A 17,792-nucleotide genomic window follows, 5' to 3' on the forward strand; every position below is an offset into this window, starting at 1 on the left:
CTGTGCAAAAGCTTTTTAGTTTAGTTAAGTGCCATTGGTCTGTTTTTGTTTTTTGTTGCATTTCCTTTTGAGGACTTAGTCATAAATTCTTTGCTCTGACCAATGTCCAGAAGAGTTTTTCCTAGGTTTTCTTCTAGGATTTTAATAGTTGCAAGTCTTATATTTAAATCTTTAATTCATCTTGATTTAATTTTTGTATATGGAGTGAGATAGGAGTCCAGTTCTATTCTTCTACATATTGGCTTTCCAATTTTCCCAGCACCATTGACTGAATAGGGTGTCCTTTCCCCAGGGTTGTATATTTTTGTCAATGTTGTCAAAGATTAGTTGGTTGTAGTTATATGGCTTTATTCCTTGGTTCTCTATTCTGTTCCATTGATTTATGTGTCTATTTTTGTACTAGTACCATGCTATTTTGGTTACTATAGCCTTGTAGTATAATTTGAAATCAGGTAATGTGATGCCTCCAGGAACTAAAAAAGAGCCTGAATAGCCAAAGCAATCCTACTTCAGTAGTTTCTGATGAAGTTAAACATATCCTTACCATATGATCCAGCAATCCCATTTCTAGTACATGCAACAGCGTGAATACATTTTAACATTAGGCTCAGTGAAAGAAGCCAGTCTCCAAAAGTTACCTGCTATATGATTCCATTTATATGACACTCTAGAAATGGCAAAATGATAAGGAAAAATAATATAACGGTGGTTTCCAGGGATTGGAAGTGTGTAAGGCATAACACGAAGGAGTTCTTTGGGGTGATAGAGCAATTCCATATCTGATTCTATCCTGAGCAGTGGCAAGGAGGCAAATCTACACATGTGTTAAGACTTACAGAATTTGTACATCCAAAGAGGCCTCAATTTTGTATATGTTAATTTTTAAAATTATATTAAAAATATGAATTTTCTTGGCAAAAGTGAATGGTACCCAATTTTATTATTCTGTTCTCGCATTGCTATAAAGAAATACCTGAGACTGGGTAATTTATAAAGCAGAGAGATTTAATTGGCTTGTGACTCTGCAGGCTGTAGAGGAAGCACAGCAGGATCTGGTTCTGGTGAGGCCTCAGGGAACTTACAGTCATGGCAGAAGGCGAAGGGGGAGCCAGCATGTTGCCGTGTCTCCATGGCCAGAGCAGGAGAAACAAAAAGGTTGGGGGTACAGGGGGTAGGTGCTACACACTGTTAAACAACCAGATCTCACAGTAACTCACTCACGCAGTATCACAAGAACAGTACCGAGGAGATGTTGTTAACTCATTCATGAGAACTCCGCGCCTATGCTCCAGTCACCTCCCACCAGGCCCCACCTCTAACATTGGGAATTAATTACAATTTGACATGAGATTTGTGCAGGGACACCGATCCAAACCATATCACCGATATTCTTCTGATTGCCTATTGATTAACCAGATCAGTACTGTCCAGTATAACTTTCTGAGATGATGAAAATGTTGTCTATCTGCTCCGTCCAGCATCGTAAATACTAGTTACATGTAGCTATTGAGCACTTGTAATAATATTTTATTATTATTTTAAATATTAGGAACTAACAATATTAGTTCCTAATTTTTGGTTAATTTAAATAAAATTAAATATGAGTTCCTCAGAAAGTTGGATACCACACTGTGGCATAAACTTTTTCTGCCCTAAGTTCTTATAATCAATATTCTAAGAAGACAAGGAAGGAAAAGATGAAAGTAATAGGAGAAAAACTGAGAGCTTATGATTTTTTAGTTAAAAATCCAGATTCTAAATGTATTGTTAGGTCTTATATTTCAGGTCTTATGTTAGTTCCTCGGTAACTAATATTTTAGACCTGGTCATGCCGAGTTCACCTTTGTGATGAGAATGTTTGGCCAGTGTTATTCCTGAGGAACTAATATTTTAATTTTATTTAATTTAAGTTAACTTATAATTAAAGAGCCACACACATCTAGTAGCTACTCGATTTGACAGCACAAATATTGATGACTGTATAATCACTGTGATCTTAGAAAACAAATTATGTTATTTTTATTCATTCAGAGAGATAAATTATGACGAGTTTTTACTTTTTGACATCAGGATTTTATGACATTTTCTAGCTTTATAAACAAAAATGCATGATCCAACTTCCATGAGGTGATATAGGGAGGTGATACTGAGGACGAGGCTAATGTACATTAAAGATGTTAGTGGGAGTGTAGAAGTTAGTGATTGTGATACGAAAGGTATAGGGGAGACCAAAGCCCAAATAACGTTTATTTTTAAGCCAGCGAATATTGGGTTGTTTTTGGGTGCTGAAAGTAACTATACTTTCACCAGGTGAACACAACAGTCCGGATCCTGTTGTCATCCTTGTCAGTAGGGACAGAGGTGGACATTAGGAGCCTGTCCCCGGATGCGGAGGTGTCAGGAAAGCAGCCCTTGGAAGGCCCCTGCAAACCCCCCTGAACTGGTGTTCCATTGTGGCTTGCCCCTTCCAGCTGGTGCCATTGGGGACTGTGAGAAGTACAAATTCAGCCTGGTCATGCCAAGTTCAGCCTTGTGATGAGAATGTTTGGTCAGTATTTCTTTACTTTACACTCTGTCTGGACTTAGTTTGGAGTGATTTTTTTCCCTCTTATTCGTAGTTTTTTTTTTTAGAAGTATTGTGATACTTTCTTTTCATGTATGTTTACTTTTCATTCCTCACTTAATTGGAAGCACCTTGAGGTCAGAGGTTGATTCTGTTGCTATGTCTGCTTTGCAAAAATATGGCAGCCTTTGCAACCTTCATATTTTTTTCCCCGATTCCATCTTGCAGAGAAGGAATGCAACCCACAGAGAGGATAACTTTGTTCTAATTAAATAACCCGGTGACAAAGTAACTCAGTTTCTCAGCTCTTTGACCTTCTAACTAATTCCAGCTAAAAGAGCTCTAGGACTCATTGGCGGTATATGTTTAAAGCAACAGAAATACTGATGATAGTTTTGAAAACTAATTGGGAAATGCCATTTTAGGGCATATTTTTAGATGTAGTTGTTGTTTCTCAAATTGGGGGCATATTTGTCCCAAGGGATTGGGGCCATACTCTGGCAGGTTTATACAACCTCCAGATAAATGTGGATGGTCTCCCTAAGGGGTCAGTTCACTTGTACATTTTGGAAAGTAATATTGAATGGTGTTCATTGTAAACAAAGTTTTGAACTTTTGTTATTAGGACAATCAGGGGTCTATCAAAGAGTAGAATGCATAGACTGTGTGAATTTCAGGGCGTCTTCACAGTAGAGTCTAACTGTTCTTCCTCTGCATATTGGGGGCTTCTGTGGGCCTCCACCATTATCCTCTGCAGTGTAAATACAGGCACTAGATAGAAACGTCTGAGATATACTCAGGCGTGTTTTAACCCAGTAGGTTGGAAAGAAATAGTCCATAAATCCAAATGCTATGTAATAAAATTGTAATGGAGAAGGGCAACATTTCATTTTTCTGTGCTGTCTCATTGTTTTCTTATTGTTTAATGTTAAAACAGCAATTTAGAGTCTGGCTTTTTAACTGAAAAATCATAAGCTCCTCAGTTTTCCCTCATTTTACTTTCATCTTTTCCTTACGTGTCTTCTCTGGATATTGATTAGACAAATTTAGGGCAGAAAAATAGTTTATACCATAATGTGGTATGGAAAACATTGGATATCTGCACACTTAATGTATAATTTTTTATCCAAAGTGCACCTGGGGCTGGGCGCAGTGGCTCACGTCTGTAATCCCAGCACTTTGGGAGGCTGAGGCAGGAGAATCACTTGAACCCAGGAGGTAGAGAGGTTGCAGTGAGCTAAGATTGCGCCACTGCACCCCAGCCTGGGCAACAGAGCGAGACTCCGTCTCAAACAAAACAAAACACAACACAAAGTGCATCTGGAAAAGCCTTAGAGTTGACTTTTCTTTTAATATATTTTACAAGGAGGTGTTGTGGAGTAACGGAGGGACACCAACACTGAGAATCAGAGGACCTCAGTGCTAGTTCTGGTTTTGCCAGTAAATCTTTGCAACCTGGGCAAGTCACCTTCCCACTTTGGGCTCTAGGATTATATTCAATCAAGTGATGATGTACTAGACGTCTTTCCGTGTCTCCTCCAGCTCTCACCTGCACTCATTCAGTGTTCCCAATCCTATGAGAATTGACTGATCCAAAGACTTTTGAGAATTTAAGTAACAGAATAGCAATGTTCTTCACTTCATGTTCATAGTGATGCTCCCTAATACTTGTAAGAACACCAAGTGTACCTTTTTAAATATTTAGTTTTCTTGCATATGCAGTGCAAGGAAATCTTACCCAATTTAATTGAAATGGTTTCTTCCACCATTACAAATATGCACTTAAACGTAGTCAATCCTGGGCTATAAAGGCCCTGAAAATGTAGGAACTTTCTGTTTTCCAAACTGCTTTTGTTGAGTTTTTAATATGTGTCTTTTTTAAAAAAAATCAATTTTATGCAACTAAGAAAGTCTAATCTGTTATTGGTGCCCAGGGGTTTTTGTTTAGAGAATTTCTCCTCTTCCCTTTATTTCTCAGTTTGCGCTAATATTCTACCCTGGGCACTATTCCAAATGTCAGGCTACTGCTAGAGCACAGATAGTCTTTTCGATAGATGCTGAGGAGGTAGTGTTAGGTGCGTTGTAAAACTCCTAGAAATGCATTTCTGATAGAATTCCAGGATTTCATGTTGGAAATGTCGGATAGTACTTTTGTGAAACAGGAAAGTTATCTATAATTTTTATAAGCACCTCTCTCTGCTTCTCTCTGTTCCCTGGTTGAGCACTCTCCATCTTGTCCACTCTCTCACAGTAGGCTTTTACCTTGCCTCAGTAATTATCTTTTCCTTTGTATGAATCCTATACCCTGTTGCTTGCATAACCTAAACATTCAGCATGAGGAACATCTCCCCTGTAGAAACCTTTAATGCCATTCTCCATGTATTTAATGTTATCTTTATCCCTGCCTGACTGACTCTTTGGCCTCGTTGCTACCAGTCTCCTTCATAGAATCCCTTCAACCCAGCCATGCTGAATCTACCACCAGCCACTCTCCGAAACATCTTAGACTGTCTAACCACATCGTCTCTGTTCATACTGCCTTGCTGCCTGGAAAGCCACTCTCATCTTTCCTCTTCTCACCCCTTTACTCGCCCATCCTACGGGGCCGCCTCAGTGCCTCTTCCTTCCTGAAGCACCTCTCAGTTCCCTCCATGCTTCCTTGATGGCGCTTTTCTCATATCAGAAATAACCATCTTTCTTTATTCTCCTGGTCCTCTTTCCCTCTTTGCCTTGAATGACACAGATGCTGATGTTGAACAATGAATATAGGAGTGGTACCCATTCATCGTTACTCTGACCTCAGCCATACGCTAGGATCTCATGTGCTGTATTTTATAAGTGTGTTTTGACTCAAAAGGAGGTTTAGTGGAATATTGTCACAGACTAGGATTGTTTTCTCCCCGATTGGTGCAGTCTTGAAAAGGGGAGAGAATCTTGACACCACAGACTTCTGAGCTGTGATAGGAGGCCGAGAAGTCCCTGGGGGAAGCCACGTCTGACCATATTGTCAGCATCCCTTCCCTCCTGGGAGCCGCCATGAACTTATAAATGTTTTTGGAGAATGGAGGTGTCATGCTTCTTTGGGAGGAGACTTACTAAGGGCCATCTAGCAAATGCCAAGTGAAATTCATTGCAAATATAAAATGGGCCATTTTCCTATCCATTAAAGACTGTTCTTTAAATTTTTTTTTTTTGATTAATTAATTTTTAGAGACAGGATCTTGCTGTCTTTCCCAGGCCTGAAGTGCAGTGGTGCAATCATAACTCACTGCAGCCTTGAACTCCTGCCCTCAAGTGATCTTCCTGCCTCCCAAAGTGCTGGGATTACAGGCATGAGCCACCATGTGCCACATTCTGAATCTGACCTTGGACCACCTCTCTTACCTCCTCTTCCTCTACTTCCCAGTAATGAACCCTCAGCCCCAGGCAGGCCCGCCTGCCTTATGAACCCCACCTCCCTCCCATGCACACCTCCACACCTTGTCCATGCTTCCTGTCTGCAGGTCAGTCCTCTCCTTCCTTCAGCATAGATTTAGGGTCTGCTGTTGGCTAGGCACTTTCAGGGATATATCTGCAAACGCAAAACATGCAAAAAACATCCCTGCTCACGGCGCTTATGTTATGACATATGGGCTGTGCTTTCTCTTTTCTTTCACCTGTCCAGATTCTAGAACAAGTTTGCCTTTCCCTGGAAGCCATTGCTGACTGTTTTGACCCTGGTTCTTTTCTTCAGAATTCTTGGGGGCACTGGTTACCTGTTCCTCCCCTTTGAAATACACTGCCTTGTATTTTTGCAGTTTTTATATGTGAGTATCTTGCCTCTTCAAGTATATCTTAAGCTTCTTGAAGGCAGACACCATGTCATTTGTCCATGAGAGAGTGTGCACCAAGGTCCCTATACTGCATGTGTTCAAGACCTTAAAGATTTAAATTCCCAAACTGACCGTAGGACTTTGCAATTAGTCACCTGATAAATATTTTTAATTGATTTAATGATATTTATTGCTCTCTGCTTTTTCAAGTGGAGCAGCTCTAAGAGCATGTGAGACCATTAGTCATCAAGCATTTATTAAGATCCTCCGTGTGTCACTATGTGGCGCTACTATTTAATCTACTGCCAAGGACGCAGGCAAGTGCCAAGCACAACTTCTGCCCACACCTCATCAACTGAGCAAATCACCTCTGCGGTCCTCTATGTGATGTTTGTAAATCTTTACTGTAACACCGAAGCTGTTACTCAAAGATGCAAGAGGCACGGGGCAAGGAGGAGGACTGCTAATGGCGGCTGCGTGTGATTCTTGAGCCCATCTTGCTTTCAGACACCAAGATCTAAAGCATCAGCAGACCTTTCTTGTCTTTATTTCTCGGTAGAGGCCAATGGTGTCCATTATGAAACCCATCGTACTCTCAGTAGGGCAGCAAGATGAGCTTGTGGTGGTTTTGCCTGACCATATATACTTTTTCCCATGGTCCTTCAATAAAAGTCTGCTGGGGGGCAGTCGTCAGGGGTCATAGACCCCAGTAGAGGCAATTCCTACGGGAGACCCCACCTGTGAACTTACCTCATTGGTCCGTGTGCCAAGTAAGCAGATTGGCTTCAGTTTAAATTAAAAAATTGAGATATAGGTTTTAACATTTTTTGTTTACAGTGGCTTTTTTACTCTAATAATCAAGAGGTAGCACATGTTGTTGAAAGAACAGACTTTCAACAGCAGTGGTTGTTGAAGATGATGTAGAAAGTCTGTAGAACAGCATACATAAAAAGGTAAAAGGTAAAATTGACCTTCAGTGGCTGAAAGAACAGACTCGAGAGCCAGCTGCCTTGGGTTCAAATCCTGTCTCTGCCGTTTACCAGCTCTACGAGCTTCGGGAAGACAGTTCCCCTCTTTAGGTGGGGATCACCCCAGTACTTAACTTCCAGAGTCCTTCTGAAGATTATGTGAGTTTCTAAATACAGACATACTAGGCCCATATATAGATGAAAACATGCATGCTTGGATATTAGAAATTATGACTACATTTTTATTTGTACATTCTCATCCCTTTTCTTCGAGTATTTGGATTTTTTTTTTTCTTTCTCCACATATTTAACCTTTCGTAGATTATAGAAGAAACTTGTGTCTTTAACTGTCAGGAAGTGGTGCAGTGACCCAGGGCTTCCCAGGAGGCTCTTACATTGCTAGGACTACAGATATGTCTATTTAGATCGGAATTTGTAATACATTTGTTCTATGCGTTCATCATCGCATTCTTAAGGTGCGTGTGCTTATTAGGCACGCTGTCTGACCTCACAGTGATCAGACCAAGCCCCACAGGAATGGGCTGGATTGCGTCAGTTTAGTTTGGGTGGATTTGTAACCAACGACACAGCCACACTTAAAGAGGTTTGACGAAAGGTGAGTGACTTTGGTTGGAGGCCCTGGTGCTGGGCCCTAGGCTCCATCTGTGGCATGGATGAGAAGCTACTGGCTTATCAAAGAGGAGAGAAAATCATACACTAGAAAGGAAAATCAAGACTGTATTTGGTTAAATAAGTGGAGAAAGAAAAAAAAAAAAACAAATACTTGAAGAAAAGGGATGAGAACATATAATAAAAATGTAGTCATAATTTCTAATATCCAAACATGTATGTTTTCTTCTATATATGGCCTATTATGTCCTTACATGCTTCTGATCAAGCATACAAGGTAAAATTGATGAGGCTGTTAAAAAGTGCAGCAGTAGCCGCTGGTGTGGAACACATTCTCAAGGGGGTCACAGGGTGATAGTCCAGGACAGGGAGGACATAGTGTCACAGGGAGGACTCAGCAGGAGGATGACACATCATCTGAGGGAAATGGATACACCAGACCAGAGCAAAGGGGGGACCCCAGGAGGGCAGAGGATGTGAAAAGCGACAGGCGGTTGAGGGCATGGAAGACGTTTTATTTAATAACATTCAAAGCAAGCATCTCAGTGGATCAGTAGATGAATATATAGTCTGCGTGCCTGCCAAGTGTCCCAGACTCTAGGCAACTAGAGAAGAGCTGAGCTGGGCACGGGGACCCGGTTAGTGTTTGTAGCTGTCAGATGAGTGATGGCGCACAAGAGGGTTACACATTTTGTAGCCTCCCAAGGACAGAATGGGTGTCCCTGTGCAGGGGTGAGAAGAGACGCTGATTTGGACTCAACTCGCAGGGGGGCCTTTGCCGGAGCCTGAGCTCTGTGGGTGTAGGTTTTGGAGGACAGGCTGAATCACCCGAGTCAGGAGAGAATAGGATGCTTCCAGGATTTTAGCCTGGAGACCCACATGGGGACCCCTGTAACTCTGAGTTTCAGGGGTGCCTTACGAACAGCTTCAGTGCATTTCCCGTCTTTGCTGGCACCCTACATTTTGTGCCCCTGGTAGCTGAGCTGCTGAATTCATGAGGCTGTGGGAGAATTTGCTGCACAGTCATCTGCCACCCACCTCTATGGGTTTCTGAGAATGGGATAATTTTTTGGTTACCTGGATCCTGAGTGGAGGCAGCAAGATGTGCCTGTTTTGATGTTACTGCGTTTGAAAGAGTTTGGCAGTAGCAGTTCCACTGCCGTGGGATTCGTTTCCTTAGCCTCTCTGACTCCATTTTTCTCTGGGTTTTATGTGGCTGCTCTACTCCTTCCATTCTGTCCTCTCTCTCAAGTGCCGCCCCCGTTTTCCTCCGGAGATGTGTACGTGTTGCTTCTTGCACTCTAAATAAAGACTAAATGTTTTCTCTGCTGGCATAAGTTCCCCTGTGTGTGTGTGTGTGTCGGTGTGTAAATGCATGTCCACAGGTGAGCGTGGCACCCATAGTGCAATGAAAACGACATTTTTATGCAGATGCGTGGTTCATTTTCACCTTGCTGATCTTAGCCGTAGGCATTTTTAAGAAAAGACGGAGGAAACAGCCACCCCCCAAATCCCATGAATCCTGCTTCTCGGTGCGATTGGAGTTGTGTTGTAAGCGCAGGAGAGGCTCCTGCTGAGAGCGAGTTCCTGACATAGTGACCTCATTCCCAACGCCGCCCTCCTCGCAGCGGCAGAAGCCGCGCTGGCTGGTGCTGGGCGAGCTCCGCCGCTGCCCGGACCGCGAGCCTGACGGCTGTGTGTCGGGAATAGAGAGACCCAGGCTTGCAAAGACTTGCACGGCGACTGGAATTTGTGACAAATAGCTCAGTGCAGCTAAACTTTGATACAGTGTGCAGTAGAACCGCCTGTTACACACAAGGGAGGTGCGTCCTTCGTCACAATGCAAAGCCAGCCTTAACACAAAAATAGGAAAATGTGGCAGGTCTCTAATTACGGACTGGTGAGTATATGACGCCAGATCAATTTTAATGTGTGTGTTCTCTCTTCAAGCATCTGGAGGTATGTGCCCTTTTTACCTTTTTCATGATTAAAAATAGGAGTTGGTGCTAATGCGTGGGAGGGGACCTGGGCCCCTAGAGAGGAGAATGTGCCCCTCGCCACCCCTCGCCTGGGGTACATTCCGACCTCGCGTCTCCGCACTGCACAGACAAAGGAGCCTGCACAGACAAACAGAGGCTGTAGCTTTTCTTGGAGCGATGACTCATTTCAGTTCACAAAGGATTCTGGGCAGGGCAGTGAGAAGTCAGGTTGGCTGATCCATCCCTGTGACTTCACTTTGCAGAGAACAAGCAGAAGAGGAGTGACACTGCAGATTCCGAGGCATTGCAGTGGGATGTTGGCTCAGCAAGTGGCTGTGATGTATGGGATAGGCATGGAACAGGATTCCAGCTGTTCCGTGCAAATAAGATAAAAGAATGGTAAAGAGGATTCCTTTTTTCTTCCCCTCCTCAAAACGTTACCAGCAAAGTACATTCACAAAGCCTTTTTAAGGTGCCTTTTGCCAGCTTTTGAACTGAACTTGTACCAGTACCTCAAGCCCTGAATTGTAAGAAGAGCTGAGAGTTCTGGAACTCATTTTTAAAAAGTAGATCTACGAAGGTAAAGTACCAGATTCCTGTCGTGTTCCACAGGCCCTCAGTAGCCAATCTGAAATGCTCATTTAGGATACTATGACTTGAAAGTTTACTCTTTCTTCTTATTCCAGATTCTAGGACGTCCGTTTCTGTTACTGGCTCCTTCTTGTGCTTGGATGCAACCCCCTAGCATGCGCCAGGCTTTAGCGTCAACGCTACCTGGGGGATGGAGCCAGTCCAGAAAGGGTCAGGTAGGTTCCCCTGCTTTTATTTCCAGAGTTGTTGTGTGCAAAGGAATATGGTGAAATGTCGGCACCACCTGTGAAGAGGGTGCACAGCCCTCTGAAAAGTCTTGCTGTTCTGCTCTTCCCCCAGCCTCAGTCTTAGGCAGTCCAGGTCCTCCCACTGTGGGCTGCTCACCACACACGACCTCACCAGCACGGGTCATGCCAGAGCTGCTCACGGGGACCGAGAAGTCCACAGCAGCAGGATTTGCCAATAGGAAATAATCAGACTGCCCCAGATTTCCCTCAGCTATATATCTGTCTCGCTCGCTGCTCTGAGGGAGGCATTCAGTAAATAGTATTTGACATTTTTTTTCTGGGGATTTTTTTTTTTTTTTTTTTGGTTTGGTTTTGTTTTATTTTTTGAGACAGAGTTTTGCTCTTGTTGCCCAGGCTGGAGTGCAATGGTGCAATCTCGGCTCACCGCAACCTCTGCTTCCTGGGTTCAAGCAGTTCTCCTGCCTCAGCCTCCTGAGTAGCTAGGATTACAGGCAATGCACCACCACGTCCAGCTAATTTTGTATTTTTAGTAGGGACAAGTTTTCTCCATGTTGGTCAGGCTGGTCTCGAACTCCTGACCTCTGTTGATCTGCCTGCCTTGGCCTCCCAAAGTGCTGGGATTACAGGCATGAGCCACTGTGCCCGGCCTTGACATTTTTTCTTACCAATTAATATAGAGTGCCTGAAATTTTGTGTACTGTTTGGCCTGTTAATCTACATGCAATGCACTAAAATCCAAGAAAGCCTGATTTATGTGCCCAGGGACTGTTTCCAAGACTAACATCATATTGAGGCTGCTATTAACTACTAAGGAAGTAAGCATATTTCATCATAGTCTGCTTTAGGATTCAGATTATGACAGAGCTGTTTTCTTACAACATCCATGGGCTTTTCACACAAAAGCTTTTTTAAAAAACATGACAACAAAATGGTAAATTTTGGTCCTCAAAAGTACATTACATGCTTCATTTCCAAAGTAAGACTTGGCACATCTGAAAGCATGGCTTTACCACCTCATCACATGGATGGTTTTAGTACTGTTAAAGATATTTCTGAGAGTGGTGAATCCCATATGTAATTGGTAAGAATTTTTAGAACATTTTTAAAGGCAGATGTTCAAGACCCCTTGAACATCTTTCTCTTTGCAGTCACATCCATCCCATAGCTCACCCTCTCACAGAAGAAAAGAAAGCATCTTTCCTTTCTTCATTGTCAGAGGTCTCTTCTTTCTGCATAGCAGTTTATATCTTCAGAGCAATGTTGAGGGTGCTGAGTCAGGTTTAAAGGATGTTTGGTCAGAAAAAACACAAGCGTGGTATGTTGCAAATACAGTTCCATCATGTCCTCACACCCATCAATTCTACCCATCCTTAAAGACCTGTTCGAAATCTCTCTCCCCTGGAAAGTTCTCCCTAATCATCCCAACAAGAGGTCATTTCTAAATCCTCGAAACTCCTATTATAGAGTTAATTTTCTAGTCATTCATGTGTTTTCTTGCTATAGCTCTTCTAAGGGTGTTTTGAACAGCAGTGTGTATATTTCATGATTGTTTATATTTTCACACGTGTATATCTTATATTCTCACCTAAATTGTAATCTCTTTGAAGGCAGAGATCAAGATTTATGCTTTTTTCTGCTCTCTACATCTCCTAGCAGTTCCCTACACATGGAAACCTTTCAATAAATAGTTGAATAGGAAGAGGGGCAGTTTAAAAAGCAGGATTTTTTTGTTTTTGTTTTTAGTCATAGAGGGTCAGAATGATCTGGTTTTGCTAATTTTAAGCATCTTCATCTTCACAGGGTATATTCAGGCTAAGGCGGACCTCAGGAGTCATTCATACCACTCTAGACGTTGTGATGGTTCTTACCTTGAGGCAGTGTCACAGCCGGGAAAGCTACCTTACTCTGCTTGTAAAGGACTGTTACCGTTAAGGGCAAATGAGCATGTGAGGCCCTTAAATATGGACACTGATCACAGTTTACTTGAATTGTATTGGACAAGCCATCCTTAAGTTATAAGGAGTATGTGGAATTCAGGAAGTTCATGTGAAAGTCACTGTTTTGACTCCTACAGGACATTTTCCTTAGAAGAGAGCCAGAATGGTTACTAATAATTCAAGTCATATCAGAAATTTTTTAACTTCTAGTGTCACCGATTTTTAGTACTAACACTACTTATTTAAGTGCTTAGTTTCCTTTCCCTTTCTTAGGTAATGGATTGGCCCAACCTAAGTTTTGAAATAGGTCAACACCCTTTGATATCCTTGTAACTCTCTATCCACACTCCTTCCCATCTCCTAGTGCCTTTTTCTCTCCAAAGTCCCTAGTGTGATGCATGTTTGCACTCCCAGCCTGGAGATGCATCCCAAATGCTATGTATTCTGCATATCTGATTAACGTGATCTAGTATAAGATCACTTCATACTAGTGTAAGAAAGAACTCTGCACTCTTAACCTTCCCAAAGGCATTTTAGTGTTTTTAAAAAGGCTTATTTTTAGGACCAAACAAATTTTCCATTGGTAGAAATTCAAACACGGTAAATGAGTAAACTGAATAAATCTAGATGGGCTTGAGGAAGAATTTTTTTTTTTTTTTTTTTAATGGAGTCTTTCCTTGTTGCCCAGGCTGGAGTGCAGTGGCACGATCTTGGCTCACTGCAACCTCCGCCTCCCGGGTTCAAGTGATTCTCCTGCCTCAGCCTCCCAAGTAGCTGGGATTACAGGCATCTGCCACCATACCCTGCTAATTTTTGTATTTTTAATAGAGATGGGGTTTCTCCATGTTGGCCAGGCTGGTCTTGAACTCCTGACCTGAGGTGATCCACCCACCTCGGCCTCCCAAAGTGCTGGGATTACAAGCGTGAGCCACCATGCCCAACCAGGGAAGATATATTTAATACTAGCTACTATTTATTAAATATGTATTAGGTGTCGGGGACAGGGTAAGCACTCAACATCCATTATCTCATTTAATCCTCTCAGTGAGTCTACGAGGTAAACATCAGTATGTATACTTTACAAAAGAAGAAATTGAAACTCAAAAAATTAAATAATTTGCCCCAAATCACACAACCAATGAGGAGCAGAATTGGGCTCTGAACCTAAAGTTTTGACTACAAAGCCCATGGCCTTTACCACCATCTTGTAATGCTGAATTGAAAAGAGAAAAGTTACTTAATTGTACAGGGACTTGGAAGTTTCCTCTGTGTATCTGATCTGATCCCCCATCCTTTCTTTCATGCCTCTGAATTCTTACATAGGCCTTTCATAATGACCTCCATTGCAGTTGGAAGGGGTAAGAGGGTGTTCAGTGTTAGGGGGGTTGGTAGCAGTCAATCAGTATAATTTTGTTGTAATTTGGGAACTGTCAACCTGTCCATATTTGTAGTTTATTTAATTAGGCCTTCCTGTCCTATTACAATTATATTTTACAGAAATCAGTCCCACTACTGTTGTCATCCCTAAACTGATGAAGCAGAGAATACAAAGACTGAGAAATAACTCTGGTGATTCTAATGTAAAAGGAGGGAAAGTGAATGTGTAACCTAGAGTTGTTAGACTGATTTATAAGCCGAGGTTGGGAAATATCATCAGTGGAAATTGGAGCATCTAATGTCTAGTGTTAGGCCAGGTTATGCTGCAGAATGAACATGGAAGAGAAGTACAGGGTGGCTTAAAATAGGAATTTATGTTCTGTCCCATGTGATGCACTTAAGGAAAAGGAAGACGTCCTGTTACTCAGGTGCTCTTGTTGGTCAGGTGCTTTATAGAATTTCAGGACATCTGGGAGATTTTACTAATTGTTGTCATCTAGAACTGGTACTTCTTCATGATTTTATCCCTGTTGCTAAATGGCTTTAACTTCATTCTGGTTGAAGGACTGGAGCACAAGTGGCAGCTGGTGTTGGAAAACATCTTGTAAGCTAGCAGGGCCTTGCCTCTTGTCTATGTATGTAGGACCTTTTGATTCTACACACGTTCGAGGACCTGCCATGTAAAAGCATTCAGCTAGGTTTTATTCCATGTGCCTAACACATACCACCCTGGACGCAGTTGATGGGTTATAGTGTGGAGCCTTAGCAAAGGCGTTAATTACGGAAGCCTCTGATTGGTCCCAGGGCTCATATTTCTATCCTACCTTTTCTGCTACGCATCTCTTGCAAATAGCTAAATGGTCCAATAAAAGTTTTAGTTTTATTAGTTGTTCCTATCAGAGATGTCAGGAATCACCTCTGGCGATGGGGAAGGTGGCTCTTGGCCAGGGCGCTCTCACCCACCCCTGCCCGTGGATGGCCCCTTTCTGCCTGACTCTCTACCGTTTCTGCCTTGTCTGTCTCTGCTTATTCTGTGATAACCTTTTTACCTCTAGTCAAATCTGAGTAACAAGAGCAATAGCTAATATGACTCACAAAAGGTTGCGAACTGGGAAGATCATGAGTTTCTTCTGTAGACCAATGAGCCAATTAATTCGTCACTTCACCTAGTGGTATCAGACAGACTGATCAGCACAAAGGCTCGGGTGATGTGGGGGACATTAACTCATTCTTTCTGGTGCCCTTAGCCACCGTGGTTACTGTTGTTTAACTCTACTCCCATTAGAAGTTTCTTAGTAAGTAATAGCTAATGGACACCAGTATTTCAGTATGATTGATGGGTGTCTTCTGTTTATGCTGTCTTTTGATTAAAATGATTTACTCAAATAATAGCTTAGGAATTGGACCTCTTTAAGATACCCATTAGGTGTTGAAGTAAAGCATTAGGAAACATTTAAAAAGTTGTTATAGAATCTCTAAATATTCTAAAATTCCTTTTCTATGCCGTTTCCTTCAGTTGACTATTGCCAACAGGCTCAGCCTTCAACTTTTGAAATCAGTGGCATTTGAAACAAACCTACAGTAAACTAGTAAAAGTGCCTTTTCATTGCCAGTTTTCTTCTGAATGTCAAATACCAACATTGGAAAGTCAAGAATAGTAATCTGGTTTCAAAGGAAAGCTGCTTAAAACGCAGGAGCATGTGAGGTAATGGGAGCCATCTACTCTGCCCCACCATATGGGTGTTGTGGTCTTCCAGAGAGCGCGTAGAAAAGAAGTATGTGTGTGGTTTTTTTTTTTTTTTAGAAGAGCTTTTAAAAAAATATTGTAGTAGGCCTTCTGTTAAAAGAACCAAACAGCATTAATACATAAAATTGGGGTTAATAAATTGAATTAAATTGTAAAACACAAGATTTGTCTGAGGCGCTGCATCCGAGAAGTTGTTCACTTAACTGTAACCTCAGAAAGCAGGTGATTTCCCCAAACCCAAGGGCATATAAGATAACACCTGGCAAATGAATCTGAAGAGTTTGTTGAGAGGAATAGAGTTGTGTTGTCGCCATGCCCATAGTGCATTTTACAGACATGTTTGACTATTTTTATGAGGAATCGCAATATCCATTACTTGTGGTGATTTTATTGGCATCCATAATTTTAACTTGAGTGTTAATTTTGGCAGTACAGAGAACAAAAGGGGCACACATTAGTTCTGAGGAACAAAGCTGAGCAAGACTTTGACTTTAGAAAGAGAAAATGATGAAGCCTTTATTGTAAGGGAAAAAAAAAAAATTACTAGCCAGTATATGGAGCCATTTCTTTGAAAATTAAAGCCTAACTTTTTCAGATCCGATGAGTGTTAAAATAGTTTCCCCAGCATGATGGAAACAGAGCTAGACACTCATACTATTTGATGCTTTTATCATAGGATTTAGGAGCCTGAAGGAACCTTTGAAATCATTTCATCGAAACTCTCATTTTACAGATGAGGAAACAGGCGCAGAGCGGATAATTGTATTTTGTTTTAAGAGACTGGATACTTATCAAAATATCTCTCAGATGCTTTTTGTATATTGGGAATTTCCCAATTATAAACTAGTACAGTTTCAGAACTGCAATTGTAAGTGAGTTGTTTTGGTACAAGAACTTCATTAATGTCAAAGATAACTCTTCAACCCAGAGAATAGATTACATTCACGTTTGCAATGAAAAATAGTACCTTAAAAGGAAAACAAGATAATTCTTACGGAATGTTGGTGCTTGAAAAAAAAATTATTTCAAGATAGAGGATGGAGGCTGGTACTTTCCAGGCTGTTTGCTGTGATGCAGTTCACCTGGGGAAATTCTGGCTTTCCTTTTCTTACACGGTTGTATGAGAATGGGTGCTTTAAGATGGAATGACATAGTTTTATGTTGGCTTCTGTAGCAGGTATCTTTTGGAAAGCTACAGATGTCACCCAGGAAGGAGAGAGTATAAACTGTTGTGAAAGTCACATCCCAGGAGTGGTGCTGGCCTCCTGCGTGTGCACAGGCTGAGGAGTTCCTGGAACCTCAATTAATGACTGCAAAAAGTGAAAATGCCATTTATGAAGGACAGGGCTTTATTACAGTCTTTTTTTTTTTTTTTTTTTTTTTTTTTTTTGCACATATAGAACCGAGATAAGAACAGTTTTGGAACTTGAGTGCTTAAAGGTATTTGATGTATAATAGGAATTCGGATATTTTTTGAAAGAATGAATTATGTGAGAGAGTTTTTTTTGAAATAACTCCAACTAAAGTAACAGGCCAAAAGTTGGAAGGGGAAAGTAGACAGAGGGATTTAAATAGTGAAAATTGATGTGCTTGATAAAGCTATTTCCTGAGGTAGGGGTGACTAGCTGTAGACAATCGAAGAGCAGGTTGGCATCTGCAGGACCTTTGCCTGTTGTCCGTTGCACGAGCAGTTTTAGGAGTCACCAGCTCTTTCTCGTCAGTTGCACAAGAGTGATTTTCTCATACAAGCATATCATATGGTTTTGTCTGTATGAAAACATGGGCAGTGCCCCATCAGCATCAAGAATGAGATCTAAGCCTTCTTGTCAACCAGGATCTGGTTGGTCTGTTTTTCTCTGTATCTCACCACCAGCCTGCCCCAGGGGAGCCTGAACCTGCCGCAGCTCCCCAGGCTCAGCTCCACGCGCTGCCTGGTCTCA

At 41.8% G+C, this 17,792-nt stretch overlaps 1 protein-coding gene across 5 annotated transcripts in view; it reads left to right on the forward strand.

The window, feature by feature from the left end:
• The window catches only part of STOX2 (storkhead box 2), a 229,281-nt gene that overhangs the window by 184,087 nt on the left and 27,402 nt on the right, over positions 1–17,792 (forward strand). The window contains exons 1-2 of one of the 5 annotated variants that reach the window (XM_073017758.1): positions 9,895–10,532; positions 10,639–10,758. The exons of 3 other annotated variants lie outside the window; for them this stretch is intronic. In XM_073017758.1, coding sequence (XP_072873859.1) covers positions 10,734–10,758 — 25 coding nt within the window. In that variant the 5' untranslated portion in view covers positions 9,895–10,532; positions 10,639–10,733. Of the gene's footprint in view, positions 1–8,630; positions 9,874–9,894; positions 10,533–10,638; positions 10,759–17,792 lie in introns of those variants that run through there. One more of the 5 variants, XM_008000378.3, reaches the window with a different exon arrangement.

This window comes from Chlorocebus sabaeus, chromosome 7 (assembly GCF_047675955.1).
Source record: "Chlorocebus sabaeus isolate Y175 chromosome 7, mChlSab1.0.hap1, whole genome shotgun sequence".
Lineage (NCBI taxonomy): Eukaryota > Metazoa > Chordata > Mammalia > Primates > Cercopithecidae > Chlorocebus > Chlorocebus sabaeus.